This window comes from Drosophila simulans, unplaced genomic scaffold (genome assembly GCF_016746395.2).
Source record: "Drosophila simulans strain w501 unplaced genomic scaffold, Prin_Dsim_3.1 Segkk6_quiver_pilon, whole genome shotgun sequence".
NCBI classification, from domain to species: Eukaryota; Metazoa; Arthropoda; class Insecta; order Diptera; family Drosophilidae; genus Drosophila; species Drosophila simulans.
This window is the reverse complement of record NW_025416867.1, coordinates 45,543-58,636: the sequence shown is the minus strand read 5'-3', so window position 1 is coordinate 58,636 and position 13,094 is coordinate 45,543. Positions and strand designations below refer to the sequence as shown.

The following is a 13,094-nucleotide window of genomic DNA, read 5'->3' as shown; positions in this document are numbered from 1 at the left end:
CAGGAGTAAAGATCGGACCAATTAAAGCCAGCTATAAAATTGTTTAGCCTCCGAAAATTTGCTTGCGAAAACAGGGAATTCGCTTTGTTGACTTCTCTGAATTTACTTTTAATACCGTACCTAAGTCGATTTCCACCTCGAAAGTAGGATGATATTGATCTTCAGGTTGAGTAAGAGGTACTACCCTGGACAGAAACACACTTTCAGGACTTGTTCCACACATAGATCCAAAAGTCGGCCAAGAGAATTTGGAAAATAATTAACTTGCGACAGGGATAAGTCGAGCAAGCCGTCAATAAAGTCATGTTGTGCTAAAGGGAGAAGGATATTCGATTGTTTTTCTGGGGACCACATTGACCACACTGATCTGTCGGCAAAAGACAGCTTTACACATACGGATTCCGAATTACGGGAATCGTCCAAAAGTAACTCCTCCGACGCGAGGGTAGATCTAACCGCAATTAAGACTCCACCTCCCCGTCTGGAGGGACGGTCAAACCTATATATAGTGTACATACCTGGGAAGACTTCGGAGTTAAGTATCTCCGGCTTTAACCAAGTCTCTGTGAGCACTATAATATGGGATGCAAATGAAAGACTATCACAATACAATTTGATTAATTTGCTACGCAAGCCTCTAACATTTTGATAGGAGATAGTAAGTTTTGTAGTTAGTTTTTTGAAGAGGAAGAAGATGAAGAGGCGGATGGTGCAGTGGTCTGGCCACGTGAGGGAAGTTTAATTCCCACGGGCACCTTTTTCTTATTTTTGATCTTAGCTTCAAACTCTTTTACCACCATACTATCCGGCCAAAAATCACCCGAACATATGGTCGAAAAGAGCTCGTTTGGGACAGTTATCTTGAAAGATGATATGTCCCTACCGTAAGAGAAGTTAAATTTTTCCACTTTTATATTATCGGCTTTTGTTTTGTCTTGTATACAAGACCACCGCGAGGGGTTTTGGCCCTGCAGATTGTATTTCTGAAGCGCCAACTTGTGCGGGTAGTCCGGACTCAATGTTCCCTTGTGGTGGTAAACTAATCGAGACAGGTGGAATCACTGGTTGAGAAACCAATGCAGACAATTCGGAATTTTTAGCAATCACAGGGTGGGGTCCATCCACAGCTGATTGATCGGATTGCTCCGAATCTTTTTTAGCTGCCGATCTTAGCAGCATATGTGGATTTGCTGCGATTGACAGCTGATCAGTTGTGGAGTCCTGTTGATCATTTGCCCGTGGTTGCGGGGCCTTAGGCAGCCTACCACCAGCGGCTTTTTTGCGCTTTGGAGTTTCATCTAACAGCTTTAAGCCATTAAATTGTGAATTAAGCGTGGAAAGAAGATCATCGGCTCGACGAAAACTATCTCTAGCTACGCCAAAACTGTTGATCAGTTCTTTCAAGCCACCTTTAGTTTGGCGCATAAACGATTTCATCTCGTTCGCAACCACAAGGCAAGCATCACAACAGTAATTTAGATTTTTACCCTTTGCTAGGTCATCACTTGTACGGCCATTAAAACCAGCGCACTTAGTATGCACCATTCTATCACATAGCCAACAAGTCATTTTTGGCTGCTCAGGTTTTATAACCTGGCAACAATTTTTATAAAAGCAGACAACATTTACGGTTTCCATGTTTAACTGAAATCAGACCACTGTGCGTGCACGAAAACACAAAACCAAAACTTTCAAGCGAGCTGTTTAAAGAAGCGCACGAGAGAAGTCTGCACGCTGAGAAATTTAGATTTTGTGTGGGAGAGCGAAGGAGAGAGAGAGAGAGTGAGAGCGAAAAGTGCAGTTTATGTGCATGCAAAAAACAACACCAAACACCACTGCAAACAACGCACAAAAAGGGGGAGTAAACAAAACAAAGAGACGAAAAATGCAAACTACTTTGTATATTTGTTTAAACTACTGCACAAATCACAAAAGAATCACTCGCGAAGCGAACGGATCCTTAATAATTATTTTTAAATATATGATAATTAAAGAAGATTATTAAAAACCACGGCTGGTTTAACAAACACAAAAAAAATACCTGGGCTCAAAAAAAAAAAAACACGACAGTTCGCTTTGAAAGGTAATAGACGATTTTTGCTATCAACATGCACAAATATAACCGGTGGAGGTTAGAATTAAACATTTTGCAATTAATACTTATATTCACTGTGCTTCTACTACTTCTACTTAAATTTTCATCCCAATTACGTTGGTTATGGTCTACGTATCCTTTGATGGCTGACATCACGGATCTATTGACTTTTTCCGAAGTATTTGCCTTGGGAGAGTAGAGCGCGGTATAGCTGTAGAGAATTTTATACGATTTCCGGGCTACCAAAATAAGTGAAAAGTTCTAAGTATCTTCTTACAGCCTCTGACGAAACTTTTCGCAACAGTTTCAAATAAGGAAATTTAGATAGCTAATCACCACAAAAGTGCCATCATTTCAAAACTTACTACGGGGATACGGTCCCAGAAAATCAACAAACAATTTTTGAAAGAAACGCTGAGGTTGTCCTGTGTGGCCCATTGGCGGTCTCATGGTCTGATTTGGATGTTTAGTGGCCTTACGGGTGTTACTTGAATTAATGAAGCCCTTAACGTCCGTAACACGTTGGGCCAATAGTAAAAGCGTCTTAAAAGTTCTAGCTTCTTATTTGTTCCTCCATGAGCATGGAGTGGATTGTTATGGCCTGCTTCCAGTGTAGATGACACCAGAGGTCGTGGCACCCAAAGCTTCTTTGACCTTGAAGTCAGGCATGGCAGAATTACTTTCTTGTATTCTGACCTTTAGCTTCTCGTAATCGGCAAATGTGAATTCTGGCGATGATAAGTCGACTATTAAACTGTTAAGCGCCATGGATGTATTTTGGGTACCTTTTCGATCTGAAATAATTGTGAAGTCCTGACCCTCGACATAAGCCATAAACTTCTTTACTTTCAAAACAGCGGCTTAGCATTCCTTTTCAGTAACAGTATACAATAGCCTTTGACACTTGTTCAGTTTTTTTGTTTTTTTAAATAGCGATTGTCACTTTATTCTACTGTACTGTTAGTTTGCATTAATACAGCACGTATGACTGTCGGCACAGTGTTTTAAAAAGGCAAAGAAACGGGAGCGAAAATGTCATGAACCTGTCTTTGAGAATTGGCTAGGACTGGAATAGGTTTGACCTTCTCAACCGTTTGTATAAATATTTCTCGCGCTCGGATTAAATGGCGTAAATATTTTTATAACCAGAAGCTGCCTCAAATTATTTGATTCTGAAAAAGCAGCTAAAAGGTTTTGTTTGGAGCAGATCGCCCGCGCCTAGCCATGCGCGCATAGGTTTAGCACTGTACCTGCTGCAATCTTCAAGCTTCTTTTTTCGCCGAAACTGTCGCGTTATCTATCCAGCTAAGCTACTTTGTATTCATATAGGTATATGATGAGGCCAAGCTTTTGCTTCGGTAGTCTTCATAACCGAATAAAACTGAGCATACATATATATATACATATCGATATGCGATGATCGATAATCATCGCAAAGGGTAGTGTCGTGAGCGCAGGCAGAAGAGGAAGAAGCAGTTATAAGAAAAAGGACAAGCATAGAGGGAGTCGAAGAAGAACAAAGCGAGTTGAAAGTTGTGCAGTAAAAAGATCGTCCAGCCGAAAGTTGTCGTGTCCGGAGTAAAGCAAAGTTGTGTAGTCGTCGTATGTCCGGAGATCAAGAAGTGTTGGCACTAGTCATGTTTTTATTAAATAATACAAATATAATATCAAAATATTACTAAGATAAACAATTGTGCTAATCAATAAATATCCTACATATATATATTAATGCAACCAATCTGTGCGTTTTTAATAATTATAAACCTAAGGGTGGCATATAAGTTGTTTTCCCCCAAAACATTTTTGGTCGCAGAGTCAGCACTAATGCTGACTCGCTCATTTGCTCTAAAAGTCTATCGGCTAGAGCATCGGTTTGCGTATCTGTTCTGTAATCTTTAAATTGTCCACGTATTGTCCACGTATGAGCATAAATCTTTCCAATTGTACTTGATTCACTCTTATGGTAGCGCTAAAACCATTATTAACTGACAATTCCCTCGAAAAGGTTACTAGCTTATTGTTTCCACCTAAAGCTTGCTTTGTTGCAGCTTTCACGCGATATATCAAATCTTCTGTCGACATGCCAGACTTCTAGGGCGATTGTCTACAGATGCTAAGCCCACATTCAAATGGTTTCCCGAGTGAATAGACCCAGGAGACCCAGCATTGAGGCACTATTGTGGCTGACTTGTTTGTTGCTCTTCAGTAATATACCTCCTCTTTTCAGTTATCGATGTTCGCCTCGTAATTTATTTACAGGCCATCAGAAATAGCTTTTACTAATCTTTTGGTTTGGAGAAGGCGGGCTTGTTATATAATAGCTTCTTTGAGGCTTTCGTCTATCACCTTCTGGATGGATTCTACCATGCTGGGAGAAGCCGCGACTACTTTAGAGCTTCCTGACGCTTGTGATTAATTAGATTTATAGGGATCAGCGATATTGATATAACTGAAAGTGTTAGAACATTTATTTTGGGATCTGGTATGCAGAGATTGGAGAACGGACCGCATCCAAAAGATTAAAGTGGTTGGTCTAAGATTTTATGACGATATATTCGTGACAATCGGTGCACTGCTTTCCAGCGTTAACTCTTATGTTGTGAAAAGTAGGTTTGCAGTTTGTTGCGTATAGCTGGACTTGATAAACAAATATTTATCCACAGTTATATCATTGTTTTCCTGTGTCATCCGCTTGTATCGATTTTGGGTACTTTGCGACCCTGTCATTACTGTATGTGTGTAAGTCACATAGATGTTACACCAAAAAATGAATACTTTTTTTTTAATTTTAATTCAACAAAAACGATATCACAGTCATACTAACGGCTAGGAATGAAGATAATTTTTTCTGTCTACTCAAGAAAAGATGCAGGCTAGGGGTACAATGATTTCAGAACCGTCAAATGTAAACATACATATTTTCAACACTGGGTACATAATTAACTTCTATTATATTGTTCTTATACAGTTCCCTTATATAATGATATTTTATGTCTATATGCTTACTACGTGCATGGAAAGTGTCATTTTTTACCAAGCACTGGACACTCTGGTTGTCGCTGTACACCTTAGTTGCCTGGGTTTCACCAAAATCCATTTCGTTGGCCAATTTCTGAACATACGCCATTTCCTTCGCTGCCATGGAAAGTGCCACATACTCTGACTCTGTGCTGCTTAGAGAAACCACTGATTGTTTCTTTGAGTCCCACGTAAATGCAGCTCCTGCAGCAATACATACCCATCCAGTAAAGGATTTTCGGTCCGTGGTGTCACCAGCCCAATCCGCGTCAACATAGCAATGTATAGGCACACCAGTTACACTCGTAGTGTAACTGCAAATCAGCTGTGCCCCTCAAGTATCGCAGAACTCGCTTTGCACCGGCTTGGTGCTATTTATGTGGGTCACCGTTCCGTTGTGATAGTTTAATAACCGAATGCATAATATCAGGTCGAGTTGTGATTGCCAGATACATTAATGAGCCAATCAGCGATTGATAGCTGACTGGATTCACCTTTTGACAATCGGACTTGTCACATTTTACTTCAAAGTCTGCTTCTAGTAGGATGAGATTCGGCTTACAATCCTGCATTGAGTAATCATTGAGAAGGCTCCCAATATACTGCTTGTGTCCAATCCTGAAGCCACCAGTTTTTCCGTCACGTTCAATTTCGATACCCAGGAAATGTCTTAGCTCGCCCCCGTCTACGACATCGAATTCTTTTGAAATTAATGCTATAATATCTCACAGTTCCTCCTTGCTCACCTTGATCACGTACACTACAACAAGGTTCTTACTTTTGCTAGAATTACAGGTGTAAACACATGGCTCGCTGGGGCATGAAGAAAACCCAATCCTTTGCAGTACGTCATTCCGTAGTTTATTCCATTTTCGACCGCTCTGCTTCAGTCCATAGATACATTTGTGTAGCCTCAGCACCATCTTTGGATATTGTTCATCGATGAATCCCTCTGGCTGCCTCATATATTCCGTTTCGGGAAGATCACCATTCAAATATTCAGACGAGACGTGCATTTGGTGCTTGTAGAGTTCGTTTTTCACCACCAAAGCAATTAGTAGTTTGATTGATGAGTAGCGTGCTACTGGTGCGAACGTATCCGTGAAGTTAACGCCGTATCGCTGAGCGCACCCTTTTGCGACAAGTGGAGACTTAAAGCGCTCGACCTTGCCCATCTTGTTACGCTTCACTGCAAAGACCCATTTTGACCCAATGGCCTTCTAACCTGCCGGCAAATCCACCAATGACCAGGTTTTATTTGCACGTAGGCTCTCCAACTCCTTCTGCATTGAGGTTCTCCATTCCTCAGAGTTTCTTATGGTTAAAGCCTCCTTGACGCTTGTTGGAATCGGAACCTCATCCGTACTCATGCCGTTGACCATGTCGTATTGTTTTCGCGGTCTTCCAGGCTTACCAGTGTAAATCTTCTTTGGCCGTCCAGGTCCTCTGACTTCGGTGGCTTCAATGTCTTCAGTGGATGACGATTCTCCCTCTGAATCGTGTTGCTCGACAGACGCAACGTCGTCATAGTGTTTATCTGACACCTGGAAAACATCATCTTGTTTCTTACCCTCAGCAACACAGACTGGAAGGTGCTGCATCTCCACAAGTTGAATATCGGGAGAAGGTACTGTTTGCCCTGCTGTCATACCATCATCCTGGTCGTCTTCAAATACAATTACGTCACGAGCAACACAGACATTCTTCCTGGCGATATCCCTTAGAAGCATCAGAGTATCCAACCAAAATATTTTCTTCGCCCTTCGCAGTAAACTTCTTCTGAGTGGATTTGTTCAGCACGATAGCCTTCGACCCAAATATCTTCTGATGGGACACATATGGCTTTCTTCCAGTCCAAGACTCGAACGGTGTTACATCAGATAATGCTGAAGTCTCAACGCCATTGCGTAGATAAGCAGCAGTATTGATAGCTTCAGCCCATAGTGATTCGCCGACGCCTGCGTGAATCATCATAGTCCTTGCCATCTCGACCAGGGTTCGGTTAGCGCGCTCGGCTACACCGTTTTGTTGTGGGGTGTGCGGTACCGTCAATTGTCTCTTTATGCCGTTTTCTGTCAAGATAGATTGAAACGCTTTACTCAAATACTCACGCCCGTTGTCGCTCCTTAATGCTTTCAACTTCTTGCCGCTTTGGTTTTCGGCAAATGCTTTACTCCTTGAATTTGGCCAGTATTTCATCTCTCGTCTTTATGAAATACACAAACATGTATCTCGATTTGTCATCTACGAAGGTGACAACATAGCATGCACCTCCAACAGACGTCGCTTGCATTGGACCACAGATGTCACTATGCACTAGCTCCAGTACTTCATTTGTGCAATTTCCACAGGCTTTTGGGAAACTCTTCACACATATTTTGCTTTTTGCGCAACTCAAACAGTCACTTTCTTTTGCGCCACTTAAATATTTTTTCCTTAGTCCGAGTACCATTTCTTGTTTGATCATTTTGTTCAAGCTTGCAAAGTTTAAATGACCTCTGGTGCCACTTTCTCATTAAATTTTTTTGTTCAACGAAACATGCACTTTCAACTTTTCTTTCATTTTGGAACAGAAACAAATCACTTTGCAGTTCAGCAATCAAAATAACTTTATTCTTATCATTTTTTAAATTCCGCGCCTGTTTTCGAACGACACACGAAATCCGTTTTCAATTGCCTTCGACACCGACATAAAGTTGCATTGTAAATTCTTTACAAATGATGAGTTGCGCCAGGTTATTTTCACTGTACCACGACCGTCAGCCATAATATATGGTACTTATTGCTAGCCAAAAGAATGCGCTGTTTATGCTCTCTGAAGTTTTTAAAAATCGATATCTGTGCGGTGGCACAATAGAGCCGCTGTGACCACAGTTCCAACAATTTGCTGTTCTTTTCCCCTTAAGCAGTTGCTGAATATTTACTTGCACACTCTTCTTAATGTCACTTTTCGGTTTTTGTTTCGCAGACCGAATTCCAAATCCACTTTGTTTGCTTTTTGCTGAATGTTCTTCATTTGCCTTACGCCTTTGCCCTTCCTCTTGTAATTTTATTTTTAACATTTTCATTGTGGGCAACTCATCGCGCGTTTCTATTGCAACTACGAAACTTTCAAACGATTCCGACAAACTGGATAACAGGAGAATACTAAGGATTTCTTCTTGGATCGCCAATTGGATTTCTTTTAATTATTCGACAACCGCACAAAAATTGTTCACATGACTTGATAATTCTGTTTCAGACATTCTCATGTGCAACAACTGCTTTAGCAAACATATACGTCGTGCCGGTCCTGAGGGAGTGTGGATTTCACTAAGCCTTTGCCATGCCTCTACAGCCGTCTCACAGTTTTTTATATGGTTAATTTGGGATGTCTTATTACATAGCATTATACTTGCTAATGCTTTTTTGTCTTTAGCGTCGAACAAAGCCTCCCACCGCTTCGTTACATCTCCACGATTGCAATCGTGGATTGCAATCGATTGTCACAAGTTTGACCCGGTGGTTAAGCCACCTTATGCCATGCCACAGCCACCTTCACAGGGTATGGGTTGGCCAGGCGCCACTCAGCGGCATGATTGCTTCTGCAGGCAATGCAGCAGGAGCCTCTCCGCGTCAACACCCACAGCCCCATCAGGATCCGCAGCACCAGCATCCACACCAGATTCCTGCCAACCAAACTGCCCCCTTTCGCATGACAGCGTGGAATCCATCCCGCCAGTAATGTACCAAAGAAAGCGGCTTACGATGGCGGTCCAGTTCTTTGGCATTTCAAGCCTGAACGGCCTGTTGACCTTGCAACTATTTACGACAGCAGCTGTTATACTGTCGACGGCATCCCTACCATGACAACGAAAGCCCAGTTAACATAATTGGTGATTCCTACAAGTCTACTTCCCTTTTACACGACATAGAACCTCCGACGCATGGCTTTCCTAGAGAGAATTACTCAGTTAATAACATAATACACTTTAATTTTAAACATAACAAGAGGAAATGCTCTAGTCGAGTTCACCGACTAGTAGATACCCGTAACGCAGCCAGTGGAAATGCGAACGCGAGATTTCATCATTTTAATATGTTTTTAAAATGTGTTCAAAAGTGGGTGTAAGGAGGGGAGTGGTCAAAGTGTTATTGGCATATCAGTAGAAATGTGGTTTGTGGGCGTGGACAGGGCGTGGAAACAAATTTGAGCTGCGCTTAAGTCTCTGGAAGCCGCATGCTTAATCACAACTTTCTAGTTCCTGAGATCGAGGCGTTCATTCAGACAGATGGAGAGACAGACGGCCAGGGCAAGATCGACTCTGCTATCGATCCTGATCAAGAATATATATACTTTATATGGTCCTAAACGCTTTCTTCTTCTTGTTAATACTTTTCAACGAATCTCGTATACCCCGTTTCTCGTAGAGTAACGGGTATAAATGCTCAATGGGTTAACTTGAATGATATATAACCCTAATGTATAATTATAACTTCTTTGCTTTTTAGATAGAATTGTGTATACACACCGAAGACAGTTTTGATAGCCAAGAAACGGGAAAAATTTTTACAACTAAGTACGTCCGGACGCTTCCAGAACCAAATGTACCGCCCCCACCACCACCGGTATCTATAAGCGCGAATTTAAATTCTGAGCCAATATATGAGGCAATAAACTTATACAAGCTAACAACAAAAAAAGAAATAAAAAAAGAAAAGTATATGTTACTTGATTACAAAAGCATTAAGGATAACAGTAAAAAGCCTTCTTCTTCTTCTGTTTTTGTAAAATATCAAATTGATGAACGTGAGAATAGACGAAAACAAAGAGTGGAAAAAAAAATTCACGAACTAACATTAATTGATATTCACAAAGATATTCACATCGATGATTCATTTTACAATATTTTGGAATTCGCGGAAAACTATTTTAATACTCATGACCTTTCAAGTGATTGTAACACTACACAAATGGGAAAATCTTCTGATATAACGGCAAAACACGAGATGACAATGTTTTCTAAGTCAGACAAAATTCCAACGTCGCATATACACATGTATGATCCTGAGAATGTTGTATTGTCGTGCAGCATGTTTCGGGTAAGTATCTTTTAACCATATTTAATATTGCAAAATTCTTCCTATATCACAATCACATTATGGTTTCAGTATTGAACAATTCAATGAGAATTTGTTTTCATTAAATGTATGTTTATATTATGATTATTATTATTTGGATTATTAATTGTCGACGATCGAAATGGAAATTAGTATTATTTAAGTGAACTAGTCTAAATGTTAAAGGATTTTTAGACCAAATGTTTCTGGGCATACTCCTTTCGCCGTTGTAATTTACCGCCAAAAATGTAGCTTTTCATTGACCCGCGAAAACTAGGAGGACATACTGCGGTAAAGTAAGTCACGAAGTTGCTAATGTGTATGGGTAAACGTAGCTTCTTATAGAATAAAACGAACCTACTACCACAATATAGTCTGCCCTTTTCTTCGGGATCTACAGTAATGAAGTAGCCGCTTAAGGCAACTTCGAGCTCGAGTTAAGTCATGCGAGGTTTGGTAGTTTTAATTAAGTCGGTCTCCCAATTTACACGACTCTTCCGCCTAAATTTGAAAAAAAGTCGTGAAAGTCCGAGCAAATCTATGCCTCAAAGGGTAAGTAAGAAATCTAAACATTAAAAACACGAAACACTGATTATTATTATTATTAAGTGGGTTTCTATGTGTACTGCGACCCAGTCTGATTTCTTGTACTACCCCTTCATGACTCAAAGATCTTCCTGAAGTCCAAACTGTATGAATGCCAGAATTTTATTTTATTTAAGATCTTGAATATTTTATGGTTACATTCACAGAGGAGAATCCTAGACTGTCTAAGTCCTGGTAGGTGTTCCCGGAAGGACAGACGTTGTTCTTCCTCTATTGACTTGAGTAAGCCCAGTACTCAGTGGTGACCAACACCACAGAATGGTTCGGGCCCAATTAGAGGTTTCTCTGCCCCTTTCCTGGCTAGGTTGTCGGCTAGCTCATTTCCCGGGATGTTGTTGTGTCCCGGGACCCACCTTATTGTGAGTTAGTTGACAGTTCCTAGTTTGTCTAGGGCTGTCCTTACTTCATTTACTAGCTTAGATGTTATCTTAGCTTTGCTGGGCGCCTTTATGGCTGCTTGACCGACTTTGCAGATTAAACTCCGCACAGCGTCCAATAGCACAGACTTTAGCTTGAAAAATGCTATTGTATCTGCCCATTGATTCGTGGTATTTTAACCTGGGGCCTACAACCCCCAGCCCACTTCCCTCGTCGGTGAGGGATCCGTCTGTATACCACTTTATTGTTTGTGGTTTCATAGGGTGTACTTTCCCCAGGGTTGTCCAACTGTGTTTATTTCTGAGATGAGTGCTGAAGTTCTGAGCGAACCTGTGCTCAGCTGGCATCTCATCCCTTGGTTGCATCAGCAAAGGGATATCCCTTTTTAGGCTTTCAGCATCCTTTCTTGTGCGGTTGCAGCCATTTCCTGCTCCCTCAATTCTTATTATGGTGAACAAAACATGTTCAAACAAAACATGTTCGAACAGAACATGTTCGAACAGAACATGTTCGAACAGAATATCTTCGAACAGAACATGTTCGAACAGAACAAGTTCGAAATGAACATGTTCGAACAGAACATATTCGAACAGAACATAATCGAACAGAACATGTTCGAACAGAACATAATCGAACAGAACATGTTCGAACAGAACATGTTCGAACAGAACATGTTCGAACAGAACATGTTAGAACAGAACATGTTAGAACAGAACATGTTCGAACAGAACACTTATTATTATTAAGTGGGTTTCTATGTGTACTGCGACCCAGTAGGATCTATTGTACTACCCCTTCATGACTCAAAGATCTCCCTGAAGTCCAATGCACTGTATAAATACCAGAATTTTATTGGGGTTCAGGGCTGCAATTGTTTCCCGTGGGACTACATACATGCCCAAGAGTCTGTTCCTCCTGATGGAAAGCGCCGTGCAGTCACATATAATATGTGCAGAGCTCTCCTCCTCCATGCAACAGAAGCGACAGAGTTCACTGTCTGCAATGCGAATCTTATGCAAATGACTGCGAAGTCGGCAGTGTCCCGTAAGAAGGCCAGTTAAAATGTGCACGGTATTTTTCCCGTGTGTCATTAAGGTCTTGAAACTTTTATGGTTGTATTCACGAAGGAGAATCTTAGACTGCCTAAGTCCTGGTAGGTGTTCCCAGAAGGACAGACGTTTTTCTTCCTCTATTGACATAAGTAAGCACAGTACTCTGTTGTGACCAACACCACAGAATGGTTCGTGCCCAATTAGAGGGTTCTCTGCCCCTTTCCTGGCTAGGTTGTCCGCTAGCTCATTTCCCGGTATGTTGTTGTGTCCCGGGACTCACCTTATTGTGAGTTTGTTGACAGCTCCCAGTTTGTCTAGGGCTGTCCTCACTTCATTTACTAGCTTAGATGTTATCTTAGCTTTGCTGAGCGCCTTTATGGCTGCTTGACTATCAGACAGTATAGCAATGTCCTTGCCACGATAGTTCCTTTGCAGATTAAACTCCGTACAGCGTCCAATAGCAGAGACTTCAGCTTGAAAAATGCTGGTGTATCTGCCCATTGATTCGTGGTATTTTAACCTGGGGCCTACAACCCCCAGCCCACTTCCCTCGTCGGTGAGGGATCCGATTGCAGCGGCTAGCTCAGAGAGTTTGTGCGTTCGTCCCACCAAATTTATGATTTGTGTGATTGCCCGACCAAGGAAAAGCAATAGGTTCTTAATATAGCCGTTTATTCTGCTGTTTCTTATATTATATCTTTGGAGATCTCACTACTCCTGCGGCGCTTCTCTTGCAACGCCTTGCCGCCGTGGTACTGCTTGCTCCTTGACGTGGACGTCGAGTCGGCCCGGCCGGGACTAGGATATTATGGGGCACGGTGTATCGTCCTGGGGCGAGGGAACGC

General features: G+C 41.5%; 1 protein-coding gene across 3 annotated transcripts in view; it reads left to right on the top strand.

Annotated features, from left to right (window-relative positions):
- Nucleotides 1-10,225, top strand: part of LOC27208787 (unconventional myosin-VIIa) — a 530,661-nt gene extending 520,436 nt beyond the window's left edge. For all 3 annotated transcript variants that reach the window (XM_039298281.2, XM_039298279.2, XM_039298280.2), the window contains one exon: nt 9,605-10,225. In XM_039298281.2, coding sequence (XP_039154215.1) covers nt 9,605-10,210 — 606 coding nt within the window. In that variant the 3' untranslated portion in view covers nt 10,211-10,225. The remainder of the gene's footprint in view (nt 1-9,604) is intronic.
- The last annotated feature ends 2,869 nt before the right edge of the window (nt 10,226-13,094 follow it).